At 37.5% G+C, this 22,882-nt stretch overlaps 1 protein-coding gene across 2 annotated transcripts; it reads right to left on the bottom strand.

Annotated features, from left to right (window-relative positions):
* Positions 1-631: 631 nt before the first annotated feature.
* LOC112188442 (axial regulator YABBY 1) lies at positions 632-3,472 on the bottom strand. Of its 2 annotated transcripts, none has more exons than XM_024327570.2 (7): positions 3,149-3,472; positions 2,803-2,955; positions 2,442-2,568; positions 1,601-1,649; positions 1,385-1,460; positions 1,105-1,176; positions 632-939 (listed from the first exon to the last, which is right to left on the bottom strand). In XM_024327570.2, exons 1-7 carry the CDS (start codon positions 3,254-3,256, stop codon positions 865-867), a joined length of 660 nt encoding a protein of 219 aa, XP_024183338.1. In that variant the 5' UTR covers positions 3,257-3,472; the 3' UTR covers positions 632-864. The 2 variants fall into 2 exon arrangements, with proteins under 2 accessions (XP_024183338.1, XP_024183329.1); XM_024327561.2 differs by having other exon boundaries at positions 2,442-2,571; positions 3,149-3,470.
* Between the last annotated feature and the right edge of the window lie 19,410 nt (positions 3,473-22,882).

The raw sequence follows: 22,882 nt of genomic DNA on the forward strand, positions 1-22,882 counted from the left end.
TAACTGATGTGTTTTGGAAGAGGCTCTGGAAAGTTAAAGTTCCCCCAAAACTCCATATGCATGCTTGGCGTCTAGTGAAGGGAATATTACCCACAAGAGCGGCGCTTTCTAAAAGAGTGCAGCTCCCAGAATTGGCTTGCGTATTTTGTTCTGACTTGGTCGAAGATGGGAAACATTTGTTCATGGGTGCTCTGCAATTAAGGTGTGTGAGAATCAAAGTCCACTTAAACTCATTATGGCTGATAATTTGCATTTATCACTTGGTGATTGGGTTAGGTTGATGTTCAAGAAGCTGCATGGTCAGTCTTTGGAATTATTCTTGGTCATGTTTTGGGTTATTTGTTCTAACAGAAACAATATAATATGAAGGCAAGGGTTATTTAACCCTTTGTTCATGATTCATGGAGCTTGTAAATTTCTGGAGGATTATAAGAAAGTGATACCAACTCATTCAAAGAAGACTCGTTTTGTCTTGCCGACCTTCATGAAGGATGAAACTCAACATCGACGGGGCCTCTCAAGCTCACCATGACTATTACTGTCATTTCATACGAGGATATAACCGTCTTTTTATGAAAAATTAATTTGTTGGGTCTACATAGAAATTTATTGGGTACATTTAGAAAGACCCTTTTAAACACTACGATCTTAATATACCTTCCTTAAAAACAGTCTTTTTCACAATGTGGGTTCAATAGAGCATTAATTCTTAAGCTTGAACAAGATCCAGTCGTTACTGGTATCATAACCATGCAACCCAAATTTTTGCAGTCTTCTTATAAGAAAGCTTAGGATTCATGCGATTCCTACTACTAGTAGTTGAAGTCCATATCAAACAGATGAAATAGGAAACACTAATTATTCTTAGTAGGGGGAGACACCCAAATTTGCAGGAGCGCTGAAAAATCCATTATCTTTGATGAGCATGTCCTCTCCATCCTGCACAAACCCAGAAGCACAAATTCAAGATTAAACATTAGGGTTCCCAACCAGTGCATGCATGCATTAACATTAGAAAGTCAGAGCTAGGTAATTAACATTAGGGTTTCCATCTACAAATTGAATGGGTTAATTAATTAAAATTAGGCTAGGGTTCATCTTTACCTGGCGAATATTGGCTTTCTTCACGGGTTGATCAGGCATCAGGCCAAAGTGGATGTGAGGGAAGTGGGCCCACTGACAGAAACAAAACAAATGCACCAAAACAAAATTAACAGATAAATCTTCTGGAAAATCTATCTAAAGTCAAACAACAACGCATAAGAACATGAATCCAAACTTGGTGAAAATAACCCTAGCTAGCAAGCTACAGTAAGCTACAGTAGCTACTTATGAAATGAAACCCTAGCTAGCTAAGTACACAAGGAAAGCTCTCGAGGCTTACATTCTTGGCAGCAGCACTGAAGGCCTCTCTGTGGCTAATATCAGGGTTTCCAGCTTTGATACGTTGTATCTCTTCCCTGCAGTTTAGTTGATATACATATTAATGGATCTCATAATTATGCTCATCGACATAGATAGGACGTTAAGTAACAACGTGAATAATTATTAAGTTACGGATGAAAGGGGGGTGAAGTTGATTGATGAAATCAGTACTTACTTGATGAAGCGGTTGTAGGCAGATGGCACTCTCTGTCTCTTCTCCGGAGCTGGCCACATTCATTTGACAGAGACGGACAAAAACAGACGGACACATTATAATCACTTCGCTGGCTTTTCATATTTTTATTTTCTTGTAATTTTCGAACACATAATACACTCTCATATGTCCATAGCACCATTTAGGATAAAGATAAAAGGAAGATGATCATACAAATTCTAGGATATATAGTCATGATTTAGTGTTTTTCCTTATAGATCCTGATCGATGAGGATCATAGACTCGAAGTTTTTTTCAATATTTCGAAAACCTTGGGGACTTGGGAATGGGGACTGTTAGAGGGTAAGTACATAAATTCAAAAGAGTAAGCCTTACATTTACGATAATGGAAAGAAGAAGAGATATGACACAACTGAGGAGTGAGTACTAATTCTGGAAAAACATGTGAAAGAAGAAAGCTACACATGAATGAATAAACGTGCTGAAAAAGATTCTTGCCTCTAGCTCTGTTGATCCTATACAAACTTTTAAGAGTTGAACCTTGGGAACTGTTATAGAGTAAGCTCATGAATTCAAAAGCATGGATTCTACTTTTTCAAACTTTTTGTTTGATTGGCAAAGAAGGCTGCTGTTTACCAGAAAGGCTAAAGTGATCGATAAGGATTCAGAAAACAAAAACAGTTCCACTATACTTGCAAAAGACATACAAATTGAGGCAAACATGAAAAGGTATAGACCCAGAAAGCCATTTGAGTGGGGATACAAAAGAAAGAAAGATATTGCAAGACAGCAAGAGGCATGAGTTGGGTGAAAAATATCATAAACAAAGATAGTCTCTTACGTCTGTTAACAACAGGTGGAGGCTTAGGTATCTCCTCAACTCCTCGAATCATCGGCATAAATGATTCGTTCATCATCATGTTAGGCTGATTTGAGAACGTGTTTGATGGGGCGTTTCGGATCTCCTCCTGCTACATTTATGCACATTATATGATCACCATTAATTAATTGGTTTATAACAAATACATACAAAATCAAAGCATACAATTATACACTGTTCCAACATAGGTATATATAAGCGCTAACCTAGTGGCTAGGATATTCTGAAGATGAGAAATGAGGAAATGAGTTAGCTAGGACTAAGATAAGTAAAATATTCTGCGACTATTATAATATAATTAACCGAAAGACGGAAGACTTACCGGGAGATTCTGAGTGAAGAAAGAATGTCCGAGGTGAAGTTGGTTAGCTGCAGCAGGGAGAAGAAGGCCGCGCATGTTGACGGAGAGCAGGTTGCTGCAATGGCCGCATCGGACCGTCACTGTCTTGAACAAACTGCTGCAAGGAACGCTTACCTAAACGTCGAAAACCAACACATACACATCAAAACCCACAAATTAGATATGAGCAATGAAAGTATAACAATGGAGCAAAGAAAACAAGCTAATTGAATGGAATAATTCTTCCATAAAAGCTCGCTTAAGAAAGATCATAGGGGAGGGAGAGAGATCGAAAGAGAGAAGAGGGGTAAGGTGGTAACAGAACTACCGCGAGAACAGTATCACAAAAGTTGCAGTGAACATAGCAGAGCTGATCGGAGGGGGAGAGGTGGTCCGGTGATGAAAAGACAGTGTTGGAAGAGGCAGCAGCAGACATTTTTAATGATATCTTCTTCTAATCTCACTTTCTACGATTATTGATATTATTGTGATTTGATTGATGGGATTGACTGATCGATCAGTTGATAGATGGACAGATAAACTTCCTTCGGATCTGATCTGCTGCTGGTTGATTCTTGTGTTGGGTTACTATTACGGAACAACTACAACAACAACAAGAGAGAGAATCATAAGGGGAAGAGAGAGAGAAGAAAAGATAGAGATGCCACTAATATATAGTTGGGGATAGATGGAACGGAAAAAGATGCCATAAAGTGTTTTCTTGCTCTCTCCACTTGGTAAATCCTGATTACCATAATGATGTTTTTTATGGTCTGAGATTATAACAATGCTATTGTCACCAAGTTTACTCGCTAGACAGAAACATTTCTTTGTACAGCGAATGAATTTGTTTTGTGGCCATTGTTAAGAATTTTTTTTCATTTACATGTGCATTTAATAACCCGCTCTGATACCGTGATAAAGTAATCTGGGGTTCGCATCCAAAATCAATTGGCAATGAATGAAGTGGCCCAAACCCTTATAAACTCATAAGCAAAATTATATTTTTCCAATGTGAGAGTTATATTTACACACATTCTCAACAGCATTTAGGTTTTAGTTCTTTAATTTTTATTTTATGAAGTGAAAAACCTAAAAGCTAAACTATAAACCCCTAGTCGTTCAGAGATATGAAAAGTTAAAACCGTCAGCAACAATTCACCATATAAATTAGACGTTGTTACATAATGCATCACAATCATATAAGTATGAAAATGGTGTGAACATATTTTAATTAATTTAGTTTTTAATAAGTGAGGTATTGGTATTTATATTACTAGAAAACTAGTACAAAGTTAATACTTGAATTTTTGACTTAGGGTCCCAAATTAGAATTCAAATGCACCACTAAGAGTGGATCTTGCACTCGAACAATGTTTATATTTTTTTACAAAGAATTTAATTTGAACCCTAAATTTGTAAGTTATCCTGAATCATGGTCAGTGATCTCTATTCTTAAGAGTGTGTTGTGTACCATATTAATTTTTCTAATGATATGTTACCTCAGCTATTATAATAAAAAATAATATAAAAAAAGTAATCATAATATCTATTTTTGGAATGAAAAAATGAAAATAAAAATATCTATCGGTAGCTAGCTTGCTCAGCTACATATATTTCGTTCGTACAAGTTGTTGGTGATGTATCATAAGCAAGTTGTTAATTTTCTTTTTCTTCAATCTCTAAATGAAAAAAAGAAAAAAAGAAAAAAAGGAAAATGTATGGTTATCATTCCCAAAGGATGTGCAAGTGTGTGAACTGTGAAGTGAGAGAGAGAGATAGAAAGAGAGAGTGTGCAGAAGCGGCAGAGGTGGGGGAGAGGAAGAGAGAAAGGGACTTGTGCATGGGAGTGATTAGCTTTGGCTCATTCACCTGTTGTTTTCACAGTTAAGAGAGGGCCTTTACTTTTCTTGTTTCCTCGGGTTTCTACAATTCCATATTTCCCATTTCCAAAACTCTTTCCCTGCTTTCTCTCTATCAAAATCAAATCTTTGCTGCTGTCAACTGAGTTAAGTTGTTAACTCTCTAGTTAGGTAGCTAGGTAGCTAGATAGCTATATATAAAACCAAAATATGTAGCACCAGGTACCTATCTTCTGCAGCTGTTTATTTCCCTTGGCTTTATCTTGAACGTCCAACCGCATTTATACAATGCACCATTGCATCTCATTCTGCTCCGGGATTGCTGCCTCTTCGATCTCAATTAGCATTCACGGACGATTAACTTGGTTCTCTAGTTAGTAGCTACTTGAAGAAATTATATCCTCGATCTTCCGGTCTTACTACACTTGAACTTTATTTGTTTCTTAGAAATTCAAAAGATCCTTCAACTTCTTTCAAGTTTATAGTAAAATCCTAAAGTTCATATATATATACATTCTTAGGCTAAAATTTAGTCGTTTGCAGAAGTTTAATTAATTTTTATATATTGTTGTAAATTTTAAAATTGCACATGCAATTTGTGTGATTGTTTCAAGATGATCATCCATTAATGCATGACATACGAACTAGTATAAAAATTTACTGTTTATATTCCCTGATTGAATGGACTTACTTCATATTCCCTAAAAATTTACTGTTCATGTTTTTCGAAAGTGGAATTAGGCGATGACTTAGTAACAAGTCTGTCATACTGTCCTCAGATCGAACCTAGTTCACTTTGATCTTGAGGAGCTTCTGTTGTTGCTAATTATAGAAGAACTTGGGCGATATATGCTTGGTATTGTCGCCTTTGATGTAGCATTGCTTCATTTGTTCAATGCAAAGTAACATTATCCTCATAAATGCTGGTAGGCTCATCTGTGGTGGATTTCAAACCACAATTGCTTCGAACATACGGAACTATATATGGATTTAAGCCATATGCATTCACGAGAACCGCTTCGTAAAGAGCAATAATCTTTGCATGGTTTGGAGAAGTAGCAACTAGGGTCTGTTTAGTAGACCTCCAAGATATGGCGGTCTTACCCATGGTGAACATATAACCAGTTTAGGAAAGACCTTTGTATGGGTCAGAGAGAAACTCAGCATCAGCAAAACCTTCCAAAACACTAATGTTGTTTTGAGATGGGGATAGAGAACGCAGGCTAGTGTTGGCGGCGTTTCCTGTGTATGATGGATTCAAATCTTTCATCTCTCTGTAGGGATAGAACAAGCCCATATCAATCGTACATCTCAAGTATCAAAAGATATCTTTTACATCAGTCCAATGACGTCGCGTTGGCACAAAACTATATCTATCTAACAAGTTCACTACAAATTAGATGTCCGGTCTTGTGCATTGGGGTAACTATAATAATGTGCCTATTGTACTTAAGTAGGGCACTTCTTGTCGCTTCCCGAATTTTGAATAAAAAAATTCAAATCCGAAACGCGAAACTTAACAAGCACAAGAAAACACATAGAAAATTTTTCATTTAAACTAAGCAACAAACAAACCAAGCTCACAAGTGTCAATACCCACTTGTTCTTTAGAGTCACATATTACATTACAGAGAGTTTACAAATTAAACTGGATGATAATTCAATAAGTAAACACACCCACCACAAATCACTACACAACAGAAGACTAAAACCAAAGTATCCTTCTATGTCCAAGCTACATCAACTACAAAACCTCAGGTTTGACTACTGTTACTCTGATCTGTACAATAAACTCTACACCATGGAATAGTGCACCGAGTTGAAACAACAAACCCGGTAAACTTTTGCAAGCTCATATGAGTAAACCTAAATAACACCAAAAACACCTTTCTGATTCAAGAACAATAAATCAACACAATGATTAATTCCAACATCATAATCCTGTTCTTTTTAAGGAACACACAGGTCACTACCGTGACAAATCAAATCATTCTAAATAAAAACCGGTAAACCCTGCGTAGAAAATTAGTTCAGGAGATCACCCAAAAATCACACAATTCAAAATAGAAATCATAGTAATCCCTGCATAAAATTTAGTTCAGGAGACTACATTAAAATCAATAAATAGAAATTATAGTAATCACTGCATATAACTTAGTTCAGGAGATTTCTTAAAAATCAACAATAGAAGTGAAAAAGAAAATTAAATAAAGAAATCAAATAATAGAAACGAAAAAGGAAATTAATTAAAGAAATCAACAACTCACGCTAATGAATCCTTCCAAAACTCAACACCTTTTACCAAACGGACAATTTCTAGTTACCCCATGACAAAATCATAGGATATATTAACCTAACAAATCAATATGAAAATCCAGTCCAACCTGGACACATTGGTAGACAGACTAGAGCTCTAACTGATCGTAACCACTAACCCGACCAAAGGCATGATTCCCGATATATTGCCTGAGGTCACAACCTGCAACCCCGGATCCTTAGGCCAACCTGACCTTTAGATCAAAACATTTAAACTAGTTGCACTGGACCAAAAATATTACAAATTGCCAAAAATGATAAATCACAACCTGTGACTCTCAAATCTTCAAACACTTTTCAAAACAATAGAAGTACCATTTCTCACAATATATTGATTCCCGAAATGTTAAACCCCAAAACAATATATGAACTCTTTCACAAAAATTTATTTGCATCACAACAATTCCACCAATACATATATATTTCTGACATAAGTAAATGTTCAATTTAATAATCTGAATAAAATCACCAAAAAGGAGAAATCACAACTTGTGACTCTCAAATCTTCAACACTTTCCAAAACAATGGAAATACTATTTCCCACAACATATTGTTTCCCAAAAGGTCATACCCCAAAACAATATGTGAACTCACTCATACACATTACTTGTATCACCACAAAAATCACCAGTACATATTCTATTTCAGTAGATAATAATTGCTCGAAATAATATTTCAAATAAAATAACCATTATTTCTTCACTCATGAATGCCTACTAATACCAACTATAGTTCACATGCAACAAAAATGAGAAATTTATTTTTATAATTAAAATCTTGTTTTTACTTACCCATGGACCGTAGACGATCAAGTCCATATTATTTAAAACAAATATTTATTTTCATAAAACAATTTTCACAATTTAGCGATTAATGTAAAATAATGCAATTCTATTCGTAAATGAACCATGTGAGATTTACTCACCTCAAAATTCTGCTGTGTCTTCTCTTACAGCAGATAAGGTATCGAATATGTTCTGTCAATCACCTAAGTACAATACGGTCTTAACTTAGTACACGAATTGAAAACGATTAAAGTTTGAACCCCTGTTGAACCAAAATCCCAAGAGTAATTCCAATTGAGGCAAAACTTTATCCAAGACCACCTGAGGTCTCCGGAATACTTCTACGATCAATATATCAAAATTACAAGTTGATCGGATGGCCGGATCCTCACGGTTCGAAAACCGAAACGAATCGAAAACCCTAAAAATCATAACTTGCTCGTACGATTTCCAAAAATTATGTATTGTACATCGACATGTTCGTATCAGTGTGTAGATTGAAAAGAGGAACAAAAACTGTACCTGGGGTTGCTGAAAGTTGCCGGAAACCACCGCCAAAGACGGCGGCCCCGCTGCCGTCAACCACCGAGTTAGGTGGTGAAACCTACATGAAACTCTTTCTTTCAACATGCACAACAAGTTTCTCAACTAGCATCAAGCCTAAATCAAAGCATAAAGTCTCGAAAACTACCTCGCAAGCCACTAAAATCGGAATAATCCTAGTTTTCTAGCGAGCTTGATTTCTCCGTCCACGGCTCACTTCAGCTTGGATCCCTCTAGAAGCATGATCACTGTCTTCGGGGGGTTCTGGAAAGCTAGGTGTCTCTAGTTATGGCGGCTGGAGGAGAAAGAAATCGACGTTGACTTTAATTAGGGTTTGGATCGGGTTCTCCTCGCAACTCTGTGTAGTGACGATGATAGGCCAAGTTGTTGCTACTGACAGCTGCGCAAGGATGAGACGAAGCTAATGGATGTGGTTTCACGTCCTGAGATGGCCAGAGGAGGAAGAAATCGTCAGACAAAGTCGAAGGCGATTTTCTGGCTAGGGAGAGAAGAGAGAGAAATGGGTTTCTGAAAATAGAAATATATCCTTGTTTGAAATTTTCAGATATTTTTGTCTTTTATACAAAAATGGAAAGTTTTTCCAAATGCCATAATTTCTTCATACAAACACCGATCTTCGCGTTTTGCTATGCACAAACTAGTATCGACGCGCTCTACGACTTTCATGAAGGAAGTTTTCACAAAATCCTAACGTATAAAAAGTCAACCCCTGAATCGAGCATTCCGAACGAATAATTGTCCGAACTAATTTCATTCCACCTTCAAACTACAAAATCCTACTAACGAACACTTTATTAATTCCAGGAAATTCTAAGAATATAATAACGAATTTTTCGAGTATTACACTTCTGCTTCTAGCACATCTTCGTCATCATCCTTCAGACGAAGAGGATCATTTTCAGGGTCAAGACTACAGACGATCATGGGGGTTCTTGAAGGCTTGACTTTATCAAAATGCCTAAGCATCTATCAAGACGATGTTCAAGTTCCAAACCGAGACATAATCGTGTTCTCGCAAGATCCTTCATCTCAAACTCGGATTTCAAGTGTTCAGCAGTTTCCCTTAACTCTTTAAGGGTTTCCAATGAAGATCATGTCCAACATGAACTGCGATAGAATCCGGAACTTGTCATGAAAACGCGTGGGCATATCCCTTCTCAATCAAGTAGTCACTTTAGTGATCGTTTCAACCTCGTTGCAAATGCGCTCTGTGGTTTAGAGCCACTTGACTTGAGTAAATGAAGTTTACCATGAACCTTCATGTATATTCCGTATCTGGATCCTCATAGAGACACGTAGTGACCACATTCGTCAGCTGCATGTTCAGTTATTCAGAAACTACCAAATTGACAGGGTAGTGGAGTGCAAAAAATCCATAACGAGAGAATATGTCTCATCTTAGTCGATTCTAGGGTGTTTTGTGAGAAGCCTTGTGCCATTAGGCGAGATTACCATCTCCTTTTCTCACCACATTTTCTAACAAAGACCCATTAGTCAATAGGTTTTATGTTACGAGGTGTTGGCATTACTAGCTCGAAAAACCTTCATCTTCATTAGAGAATCTCACTTAACCTGGATCGCATCTTTCCATTTAGGCCAAATTTCTCTACCTTGGCATTCATTCATCAACGGAGCGTGGTTCGAACCTATATTCTCAAGAATAGGTTCTGACGTTGAGGTGTCCCCAATGATAACCATAATCCGAAAGATTCTCATGAGACAGATTTTGAGTGTCGATAATCCAAGGATTGGGTTATGCCAAAGTATCATTCGAACCCATGAGCCTCCCACGCATCCTAACTAAGGCCATGGCTTGTAACGCCAGAGTGCCACTCTCTATGGCGTTGGCATCATGCCTACCTTCGTGTAGGATAGCGCTACGTCCTTTCGTAGAGGCATCAATCCTTTTAAGCATGTTTGTAGCAGATATGTGTGATCTGGTCACTTTAGCAAGGATCGAGATGAGACATAGTGGGGACAGACCACGAGAATTCCTGTCATTCCTACTGAACATCCATGTTCTTATCTCCCCTTAACGACGGGAAGACTGTCTCATCAAAGTGACAATCCGCAAATCTAGCGGTAAGGAGATCGCCTAGCAAGGGCATTAAGTGGCGGACAATTTGTTGGAGTCTCAAATCCAGCTTAGTTGCTCATTCGTCTGTAAGGACCTATCAAAGTGCGTTGTGGCGGCGCAATTGGCACATAAATGGCACACTTAAATATGCGTAAGTACGAGATACTGGTAGCCAGTCACTAGCTGTAACGCAAAGGTAGATTGAGTGGCGGTGGGTTGTAGACGAATTAGCATAGCTACATGCGATATTGCATCACCCTAAGCGGATATAAGGAGATTGATGTGCATTACCAATTTCTGGGCTACCATCGTAGTAGTTTTCGCAAGACCATTTGGGTGTGTACATGGGAATATGATGTCCAACATCAGTCCCATTGCAATAACCATCGAAAGTCTTCAATGTAAACTCTCTAGCATTGTCAAGTCCAATTGACTGAATAAGATGATTTGAGGAGTGAGCCCGTTGTCATATGATATGTGTTAGGAGTGTAGTATAAGTAGCATTTACAGGTGGACAATAGCACACCAATTAACCAGCGTGTTTGCGAGTCAACCAACATCATGAAATATTTAAACGTCCACAAGTTGGTTGAATCAGTCCACAGAATTCTCATGGATTCTATGTAAGAACAGAATGAGTATTTTCATATCCTTTGTATAGGACAATCTCAGTCATAATTTTCCTAAGGAACGAGATTTGTAAAACGAGCGAGAGGCCTTAGAAGCAACCAATGAAGATTTTAGTTGGGCCTGAGCGTCTGAAACGCTATTTGAAGCAAAGTTGTGACTACATCACCCATCATGGCGTCATAACCATAGGACGTGGCATTCATGACGTCATGGCCATGGGAATTGGCATCCATGGCGTCATGGACATAGGTGGCGCCTATTATGGAGTTATCAAGGAGGGCGGTGGCAACCTTAGGCCGGCGGTGGATAGCGGCGACCGTGGTCACACTTAGTTCGAGAATCAATCTTCGATTTTTGCTTTGTTTCACCCGAAAGAATGGATGTCCGTGTGAAGTGTTTAGTGTGTTTAGTAGACTGATCATCATATCATGACTAGGATGACCTTTCCAGTCATGACAAAACCAATAGGTGTCTAAATCCAAAAGATCTTCTCTCATAACTTTTGGATTTAATAGCTCAAACAGTGGTGACATAAAATCCACTAGAGAGACACATACGTTTATCTAAGATGTGTCTTTATTCACAATGATTAGAGTAGTGCAAAGGAACTCTTTTCCATTCTCTTCATGAGTTTTGCATGGAATTCATTGACTCGAAGAGCTCAATAGGGTTCGATTTTCCCTTGGATCGTAGAGAGTTTCTGTGATAGTAATCAAGGTGCCATTTGGCAAGTAAAATTTGGGCTATTCCATGTCCTTCAAATAATCCTGATGGCTCAGCCATCGTAATCACAAAGTAATATGCTCAAAATCAAAATAGAGTCTTAATGAAAAGAACACGAATTTTATTCATAAACCAACAGAGTACATTATTGTTTCTTAACCATTAAGAGAATCTAATCCAATTACTAGCTAATGAAAAACAATGGTAGTAGTTTAACTTCTTTCGGTAACTCCAAAATAAATATGACCAGGTGAGTAGAGAGATGTTGGTGGAGCAAAGCTCGCTTAAGTACCACTTATCTCAAAACATTCCTAGACATCATACTCACTTTGAATGACCTAGTTTGAAGAGAAACTAAACCAATGGCATTTAGTACAAAATATAAGGCAATTGCTCATTACATCTCTTGAAAAAATAAAGACTTAAACAGAATTGGCGATTTATTGATTCCAGCGAGATTTGAAGTCTTCAACCCTTCACTCTAGATCACCTTGTTGATCTTATTGTTCCACATAGTGAGCTTCTCTTCCTTCACAATGTACTTTGTAGGCGATGACAATATCTTTACAAGCTCTACAAATGTGTGCCCAATGATCGGATACTCTACATCGGGAACATACATCTCTATGCTCAGACTTCATTGATTGAGGCACTTTGAAAGTGTCATTTGGATGGCTCTTAATGTTGGTGGCACCACCAACATGGCCAGAGGCGTTGCCTCCCTCTCTCTTTCCACGTTGACCTCTTCAATTCCGTGTTCGCCTATTTTGGCATTTACCTTCCTCATTAGAGTAAGAATATGGACCAAAACATCCAGAAATGTCCCTAGATTTGGGGTTTCGCTCTTGTTGCCCTCCCTTAGGGGCGTGACTATAATTGGGCTTCGGAATATGCTATGTTCCCACGGGCCTCAAATTATAGCTCTTCACAAGGATGTTGTCATGCTTTTCAGCAATATTCATAGCTCTAATGAGCTCATGAAACCTTGTGATCTGTCCTGCAGTAACATTGAATCGATAGTTCTTAGCAACCATCAAAGCAAAGACGGGAAAGGTAGAGAGAGTCCTCTCAATCAATATCGCATATATGACATCTTTTCCACAAAATTCCATTAAGGATTTAATGTGAAGTGCTTCCAAGTTGTAGTCAAGAACTGACTTGAAATCACAGAAGCAGAGGCTATGCCATCTCATTTCTAGGTCAGGAAGCAAAGAGTCATGGACATTGCTAAATCTTTTTTCGAGTGAGACCCACAGCCTTCTGCAGTCTTCTTCATTCATATACTCGTACTGGAGCGAATCATCCATATGACGAGTCATTAGGATGATGTCTTTCGCCTTATTTGCCTCCAAGGCTGCTCTATTTGCTTCCGAAGCTTGAGCTTACTTAACAGTTAGCACGTCCTAGCTAGGCTCAAGAATGGTATCCAGGATTCCTTCAGCCTTGAGATGCTGGCAAACATCACGGACCCACTTGTGATATCCAGAGCCATTTGCTCCCAATGAAGCAAAGTTCAGTTTGTTCAGGTTACTCATCCTGAAAAAAGAACAAGAAAAAGGGTTAGTTTCGGAGTGAAAAAAGCTACCACGAAAACAATAAAAATTTCTGAGCGTAATCGCTCCCAAGAAATTATGAATTTCCAAGCGTAATCGCTTCCAAGAAATTAAGAATTTTTTTTACTTAGTCACTCCTAAGAAATTCGATTCCAAGAGGTATTGGATTAGATCGAAACAATGATGTGTTTGTGGCGATCATAATTTCTCAACAAACTCTAAGTTTTGAGGACTTTACAAGCTCTAAGCTTGGAGTGAGCATGAACCCCCACAATTCGGCTTATGGTCTCCCCTATGAAGAAGAGGGGGGGGGGAGGGAGGTTGCAAGTCCTCGAGAAAAAGAAGAGAAATCGAAGAAAAAAAAAATCAAAAAGGGGAACTTTTAGTAAAAAAAATACCTCAAATTAGGGTTTCTGGTGTGGCAGTGGTGCAGCGAGCTATGGCAGCACTGTGGCAGCGGTGTGGCGAGCTGTGGTAGCGGTGTGGCTCGTTGTGGCAGTGGTGTGGCGCTCTAAGGTTTTATGATTTTTAGTTTTTGGGATTTCAGGGTTAGGGCTTCGTGCTGATAACGTGTTTTAGGAAAACTGAAATTGGGAGAGAATTGAGTCGTGCTTTTCATTGATAATAGGGGTATCTTTATATAGAGGATTACAAGTATAGAATCAGAGTTGTACATGGAAAGATAATCATACAATAATTGAATATTTTCGAGAATTTCTCTAACATAAACCCTATTACACTTGCACAAGTAACTTAGAGTTTGAAGTAGACACATATTCTGAATTTATTTGAACATATTTAAAATAAATATTTTTACCAAAATTTTCATTACCTTGAAGTTGCTTCCGTATCGTCTCAAGTTGCTACGATGACTTACGGCTTGGCCAGTCGGTTTCACACTTTGGCCCAAGTGGATATCTATATATATATTCCTTCATTCTAAATATGCATAACGTCCACAACTCAAACCTAAGCAGTATGTACTACAAATTTGAAAAATTAATTACTTGAATGATAATTGATAAAATTATTCGAGAACTTTGACAGTAAGGGAACATTTGCAAAATGTGTAACTTTGTCTAAGTTGGTAAAGCAAACTTATAAAAAGCTTAAATTAAATAGGTATTGGGTAAGAGAGTATCTATTGGGACCTCCAAATCTGCTCACTAGACCTCACTCTATTATGAATTATTAAATGACATATATAACCTCTATGGGTAAAGGGGTATGATTCTCAATTCCTCATTTAGCTGTGTGGCTGATTTAAAGGACTAGATTTTTTAGAAAATTGAAGATCGAAATATGTCTTACTTTGTTGGAAAACATGGGATGTTCCTATATATTTCTTCCTCTCATCAATGTACAACTGCTTGATTTAAAGACTTTTTTTTTTTTTTAGAGAATTGTCAACTCATTGCATTGATCAGCGAAATTACACATAATGACCCATCCCTGTGGGACTGTCAAAAGAGTCACTACCTAAGTAATCCAACCTTTTTAAAGATCATGACGCTCAGCCAAAACTACCCTAAAACATCCATGAGAATCAAAGGGGCACAGATGCTACGGACATTTTTGGCGACATATTCTTAGAGAGACCCTACGAACTCCTTCCCCAGAGGAAACGGAGTCCTTACAAAATAATAATAGTAAAAGATAAATAAAATCCAAACCCAAAGAAATAGGCCCAGACCCAAACAAGAAACCCTAGCAGAAGGAAGCCCAATAGAGTACCAAGCCCAGCTGGAATTGATGAGGCCACCCATCCACTTGGGCACCCCATCCATCAGTCGCCAACCACTAGTTTGCCTCCCTTCAACGACGGCGCTCGAAACCAGTAGCCCATCGCAACCTTCGCTGCAGTCAACCTCAGTCCAAGGTAGTTAACATCGCCAATTCCGTCGCAATCCTCGACCACCATCAGCAGATTTCGAGAACCCACCCTAGACCACCGCCCAAAGCTCCAGTCCGCATCCCAGTTGATCGCAGTCTCCAGATCTTCTTGCGCAGGCAGCACCAAACGCCGAGACCCCAAGACCGTCACCGATCCAGATAGCCCAGGATCACAACCCAACGCCACGACCTCGTGCCACCCAGGATTACCATCATTACTGCCAAAGCAGACGACCCCGAACAAGAAAACAAGAAGCAAAATTTTGAGAAGCTGACAGCGAAGAACCCCGCCACCTTCAATCTCCCGTCGACCAGATGAGAGGGAAATCCCATCTCCTCCAGTCCAATTTGCAGATCCGCCGCCAGGAGGCCACCGCCTCCACCCACCTCTCAGAGAGAGTAACCTAAACATGTCGACTTTTTTTATGCATAAGTAGATGTTAGTTCTTAGTGATGCTTGATTTAAAGACTGACACCTCTTTAAGAAATTAATTAAACATGGTAAACCATGATTAACGATAAGCAACTGAACTACTTATTCAAGCATACATGTATCAATCACCTTGAACAAGTTTGTTGAATTTTCTCGGGATCCTTGTAAGAAATTCGCCACCAAATTATTATGGCAATAATAACACAATCACACAAAAGGCATTAAATCTTTTGCATTTCGGATTTGACCACTCACGCATCAAATTTCTCTCTCCTATATGCACAGGGATACGTAGTTGTCAGTGATAATGCCACAGAAACGCAGAAACCCTCTTTCTTTAAAATTTTATTTTCATGAAACTGTCCTCTAGCTGTAGTACATTTCCTCTTTTCATCATTTCATAGTACAAATTAATTACAACATTGTATTTTTTTGTTTTTGGGTAATGCTTTGACAGTTTCGTTAGGGCCTCTTCCTACCTTGTAGCCCCTCCCTAAGCGGAGAGGGTTTGGTTTAGCTAGCTTTTTGCTCTCAGAAAAGATAAATATAATGTTTCTTTTTTTTCAAAGTAACTTTGCTGAAGAAGATTGCTGTCATTTCCCTTACAAGTTTGAAACCCATCACTATCGACCTTCAAGCGCGCAATGGGTACGTTGATCTTTCTCAGGTCCCCCCATGACGAAATTTGCACTGAAAAAGTCAAAATTTTGGCCATCTAGTTATAGATCACTGGAGGGCCTTTTACCTTCGATTCTCTCATGTCTGCGTCTCTCTGTGTCGGTCTGTGTATTCTGTGCAGCAGTACACAATGGTTACTACTGGGGATTAATTACAAGGCCGTGTTTGGTAACCGCGCAGAATAAATGTAAATGGCTTTTGGCCACCTCCACACTGCCACATATAGCATCAAAGTAGTTTGTTGATTTCAAGAATCAAATATTAGTTTTTTCAAAACAATTCTTGCATGCACATTGCTCTAGGAAATGATTCCACCAAATTGAATGAGAATCTAATAATCTTGAATTTTTTTTTAGAAGACTAATAATCTTGAATTCTAGACTCATTGTCATGTTAAAAGCTTAATTACTGAAGTTTGTTGAAGTAGTTTACAACCGAAGCTTAATTACTGAAGCTTAATTAGCAGTATTGGTTCTCTAAATTTTTCATTTTCATAGACACACACACTGCACCAATATTGCTTCCCTTTTGATCTCGTATTTCAAATTCAAATTTTCTGTTTAATCATGTAGTAAAAAAGGTCTCTTCTAACAAAAATATAGTAAAAAAGTTCTCTTAGGGTGTAAACATATACGGTTAATACTAATTTATTTTTGGGGGTCAAAATAAATATTGATTCTTTTCAAAAAGAAATAAAGAAATAAAACTCTTGATTTGCAAAGAACATGACTTTATTTTGACCCCAAAAAGGAACTAGGATTAGGAATTGCAGAAACTCTTGATTTGAAATACTAAGATATTGCAATATTTTGTACTTAGCTTAATTTAAATTTTAGCAAGAGTCCTTTAGCTGGTAATCCATGCATAAGAATCCTAGATATATTTTGGGACATGAGAGCTCTTATCTCCAATGGACTGGTGATTAGCTATGAAGTCTTATCTCAAAATCTTTCATACTATTTGCATACTATTCATAATGAATCACTGGATTATCATTTATATTTTAGATGAGACATTAACTCCATCCATACTAGAGCCACAAAACTCACCAACATTTCTTGCATATTACGATAACCTGATGGAGGTGATGGGAATGATTATGCAGTGTCTATGATAGACCACTGAGATTGTTTATCATTCCACTCAAATTATATCATGTTTAAAAAATAAAAATAAAAATAAACATAAATTAACGGTGCACTCAAAATTAATAGATATTGTATGAATATTTATATTAATATGGGTCGGCTGAGTAAAACATCGATTAACTTATATATAAGCGCGCGCACAAAATAATGTTTATAATGTGGCTAGGATATTTAGGGCATCATGGTGTTATCATACATCGACTTCCTTAATTAGTTTCCAAGGGGGAAGGGTTTTGGATTTGTTACATGGCTTACAAGCTTCTTATGTACAAATTGAAATAGAAGGGATGCTTTGTGTACATTTTTTGAATGCGTTGTAGTTTGATAAAGTAATATGAATTTCACAACCAAAATTAATTTGCAATTGATGGACTTGACTGAAATCCGTGAAAATCCTTAGTCATGATCCCAATTTTCTCATATGGGATTCAGATTCTCAACAATAGTATGGATGAAGACTTTAGTGATGCAAAAGCCACCCTTGAAGAAATATAAGTTTGGTTTCAATGCTTCAAGTAAACCTCTTCAGAATTGTGTGGTGTGTTTTCTTTTATATTGGTTAGAAGTCGAATATCATCGGTTCGCCTCCATTTTTCTCGATGATGTTGATATTTTCAAAGTGGTATTCTTTGTTGCCTTTGTCCAACCAATGAAGATTTTTAATGAGATTACTTTATGCCCAGGTTCATAGCTCTCTTCATTATTAATGTTAGGGTGGTTCTATTCATTCCTCCAAAATTGATACGTGCACCTCCATTGATCTTTGTAAAAATAAAATCTCTATTATGCCCTTTACAAAAAAAAATAATAAAAATAAAACGAACAAGCCAATCAAAGATGGTTTGGTTTGGTCGGTTAGACGGTTTTAACCTATATAATATTAACACGCTGTTTATGAAAAAATTTAGGGCAAATTACTGATCACACCCTATACTCGACAGTTCAGTCCCTAACATCCGAATTTTAACAAATAACTCCTCAGACATTCAAATCTCACCCAATTTGGTCCAAAAAAACTATTTTACCCCTCACCTCTCTCTCTCTCTCTCTCTCTCTCTCTCCCCCTCTCCCTCTCCCTTCTGGCTGGTTATACCCCCTTTTGCTGGTCCAATTGGTCCAACACCTGATCTTTGGAAATCTCCTTACTCCCCTTAAACACATAGACCTTGCTCAATTCGGCGAACCCTAATTCATGCACCTGCACTTGAGTCCCAAACGAGATGAACCCAACCAAAGCATTCTCATGCAGCAACCCAATCGTCTGTTTCAACGTCGATTTGACATAAGCCATCTCTCCCTTGATCATACACATGTCGAGCACGAAGACGAAGACCGACTCCAACGGCGAGTGCGGAGTCGAATCGAAGGGGAGGGAGTACTAGACGGTGGCGTACTGGGGATAAAGCTTGCTGAGGAGGTTGGTCTCGAAGATTAGGTAGTAGTGGGGAGGGAAGTGGTTGCGCTAGTAGCAGAAGGGGCAGATCCAGATCTTGGCGTTGAAGTGAACGCGCGAGAAGGGCTTGCATGACAGAGAAAGTCTTGTAGCACAGCCCGCGTAGGGGAGATGTCGTTGTGGAAGTAGATCGGGGCGATGCACGCAGCGAGTGGGTGGCCACACGTTCCACGTCATGCGGACTCCATCGATCTCCTCAGAGTCGGTGTTTGCCATCTCTGACATTGTTACGATCCGCCACCGTGTTTAGGGAGGAATTTTATTTTTAGGAGGAGAGAGAGAGAGAGAGAGAGAGAGAGAGAGAGAGAGAGAGAGAGAGAGAGAGAGGCAGAAAAAAAATTTAAGAGAGAAGAATTAAAAAAAAAAAAAAAAGGAAGTAAAATAGTCATTTTGGACCAAATTGTGTGAGATTTGAATGTCTGAAGAGTTTTATTTGTTAAAATTAAGATGTTAGGGACTGAACTGTCGACACATCCAAAGTACAAGGTGTGACCAGTAATTTTCCCAAAAATTTATAATAAAATTCAATTTCAATAATAAAAATGATGTTAAATAAACAAAATCTAAATTTAAAATTCAATAATGAAAATCCAAAACTAATATTCAAACCTATTCAAAAACCAAAAGTACTAGCTTAATATGGTAGTCTTAAAGGTTAGAGGATGAGAGATTGAGATGTGTGATGTGAGAGGATCAAAAGATTCAATATGGTAGTATATCATTTGAGAATGAAATTATAATTGGAGATTCAAGACTTACTTAAAACAGGATGGACACATGAATATATATATATATATATTATGTATGTAAATTTAAAACATTTTTCTATTATATTTCAAACATTCCAACCGGTTGGGGTTCTGCGGTTTAAGCACAAGAGAAACTAAACCAACCCAGTTTATTTGGTGTTGAACTAGTTTTTAATTTTTAAAGTTAAAGCACATTTAACCAAACTATATTTATTTATCGATTTCAGCCGGTTTGTACTATGTTTTGCACACTCCTAATAAGCATAGTAGCACCAATAATCTAGCTTCAAGATTTCATCACTGATTGATTCAATTCATTCCAATCATTATAATTAATGACATATCCAGTTAATTATAAAATTAGTTGTGCTTCGTTGGATATATAAAACCAAGCATCATCAGATTAGATGATGGTTGATAGTAGTGATGATACTTGTCATCACTATAGTACGTCTTTGTTGAAGGATTTCCCCTTCTGGAAGATGCAAAACTTTTTGGAGCTCTTTCACATAAATTTGTTATCCAGTTATTTGTTAAAGATTTGACCCCAAAATTTTTTTTTATTTTTTTTATTTGTCAATCACACGGTGTCCTCAAAGGCTTCCTAGACCCAGAGACTAATCCGTGCTCGGGGGATCTTGTCAGAACGCCTCCTCCCCCCTGGCCACCAAGAATATATTGGGATTCAACTCCAATAAGCGTCGGCGGGATTCGAACCTGGGTGTGGGGGTTCAACACCTGGAGGCTCTTACTAACTCGACCACCTGTGGTGGTTACCAAAAAAAAAAAATTAAAAAAAAAAAAAAATCTTTGTGAAAGGGAGAGGAATAGAAAGCCAAGAGAGAGAGAGAGGGAAAGAAAAGAAGAAATGTATAGGGCCAAAATTGAGTGTAAAATGGCAAAATTGTGAAGAAGGATTAATATATCAGTGGAGACTGTGGAGGTTTGAATAGAAATTTTTTTTAATACTTTGAATTTTTTTTATTAAAATAAAAAAAAAAATTATGACGATGCAATAGTAACATATCCGTATCCAAGCTTGATGATGGTACATAACTATATATATATATATATATAATTGCCTATCAATGAACCCACATCACGTCACAAGGTACTTCAATTATCACAACCTTCAACATTCCATTTAATTTTCAGGTGAAATTAAATATTTTTTTCCTTCTTTTATTCTTTTCTGTGGCAACGAAGACAAACTCAACTGCACAGGTACACTAGTACCTGCACTGTGTGTTGCGCAATGCTAAATGGCACCTTTCAGTTTCAAGTCCATAAGAATCCAATTCTCCTTCTCTTTCTCAGCCTCAGAGTCTCATCAGCTAAAGAGGTGGTGCAGAAATCCAATAAAGATGACATTACACAGCTGTAGTTATTTTGGCATGCATGTCCATTACCAGAAAGCAGCAGCATGCGTACGTAGTAGTTAAGGTGTGCACGTTTCAATGTATAGTATCAGAAATAGAGCAGCAGCATCCGTACTGCTACTACTGTTGATTGAGAGAGAGAGAGAGAGAGAGTAATTTCCGAGCTGTGATGTTTAGGGCTTGTTGCAGAAGACATGAAAATAAGATCCCAATCTTGTTAGCTTATGCACAGCGCTTGACACGTATTACTAGCTAGCTCTTCTTAATGGTTTGTCTGCAATGCTATTGGCATTTCTTCTCCTCGCTCAGCCTAGCTTGATTAGCTAGCCAGCTAGCTATAGCTGCTACCAGCACACAAAAAAATATATATACATTATAAAAACTTGTTTATTTCTTTTTAATTTTAACAAGTATCTCTCTGTTTCTCTCTTAATTTCTCAGTCACAAGAAAGGAGCTCTACCCTGAACCTATTACCTATGGTTTTTGATTCTCATCTACCAAACAATTTTCTTTCAGGTTAAAGTTACCGGTATTTGTGTGCTTATATCTATGTATACAGTTATGGTTAACATTTTTTTCTTCTTTCTGTTTTGGTTAAAGAGGTAGAAGGCAACTACCTTGAAAAGGTGAAGGGAGAGATAAGTAAAGAGGGAGAAAATGGTGAACACATAAAACAAAAACTTATCCCCTAATAAAAGAAAAAGAAAATTATTAATCGAAGATTATTCTGTACATTTATTCTGTATTTTGGGTACTATCATCATCTTCGATCTCATTTTTTTTTCTATTATCAAAGTCTAAATGAAATTCAAACCAAAACCAAAAAATATTACCGACTGGCACTTGATTATGGTCGTATTATTTGATGTGATACTACATGCAGAACTACTACAGGGTATTTTGATTCGATCACACTAATATCTGACACAAAAAAATAAAATAAAAAAAATTTGATGATCAATTGATCATATTTCTGAAGTTCCAAGTGTCTGTGGATGAGAATGTGAACACACTTGAAATCTATGGAAAATAATCTTCAATCAGTTATCGAGCAACTGTTCTTAATTTTCAAATTAGAAACACGTTTAAACTGTATGCATGTGACCCTCCTACACACAAAGCTGAAGATCTGCTGTATTTTTTGACACTCCACATAGTGGTTTTTGCTTATCAAAATTGTGATCTTAATGACCCACGTCCCTTCAATTTAAACCAAATTCGATTTGTTGGATCAGTCATCGTACCTTCGCAGTTTGACCCTCAGACTCCAAGATTCTTGTACATGAAGAACACATGGGCTACGAATGTTCCTCATATGACCTGAATTCAAACTCGACCAAATTACCTGCCCAACATCCAAAGAGGGTTATCATGTGGGGTATGGAGGATTAATTTGCTTTCATGTTGTGTCCCTTCAACAAAAAAAATCGTAACAAATTAAGAGCATCTTTAGCAGACTCTCTACTTTTGCTCCTTAGCTATTTTGGAGAGCATGTTTAGCTTTTTATCTATTTTAGCAGCTGCACCAGACTTCTAAGTGGCTCTCCATTATAACTTTTAGCTATCTCGCTCCTAAATATAGAGAGCGAGATGAGGCTCTCTATAATTTAAAACATTCTTTTTAAGTTATTTTATGTAATTTATAAATACATTAAAACTATTTAATCTTCATTTAAAAAATAATATAAATTCAAAACTAGCTAAAATAGAGAGCACTGATTTTTATCTATTTTAGCAGCTGCATGCACCAGACTTCTAAGTGGCTCTCCATTATAACTTTTAGCTATCTCGCTCCTAAATATAGAGAGCAAGATGAGG

Source organism: Rosa chinensis, chromosome 1 (assembly GCF_002994745.2).
Source record: "Rosa chinensis cultivar Old Blush chromosome 1, RchiOBHm-V2, whole genome shotgun sequence".
In the NCBI taxonomy this organism is placed as follows: domain Eukaryota; kingdom Viridiplantae; phylum Streptophyta; class Magnoliopsida; order Rosales; family Rosaceae; genus Rosa; species Rosa chinensis.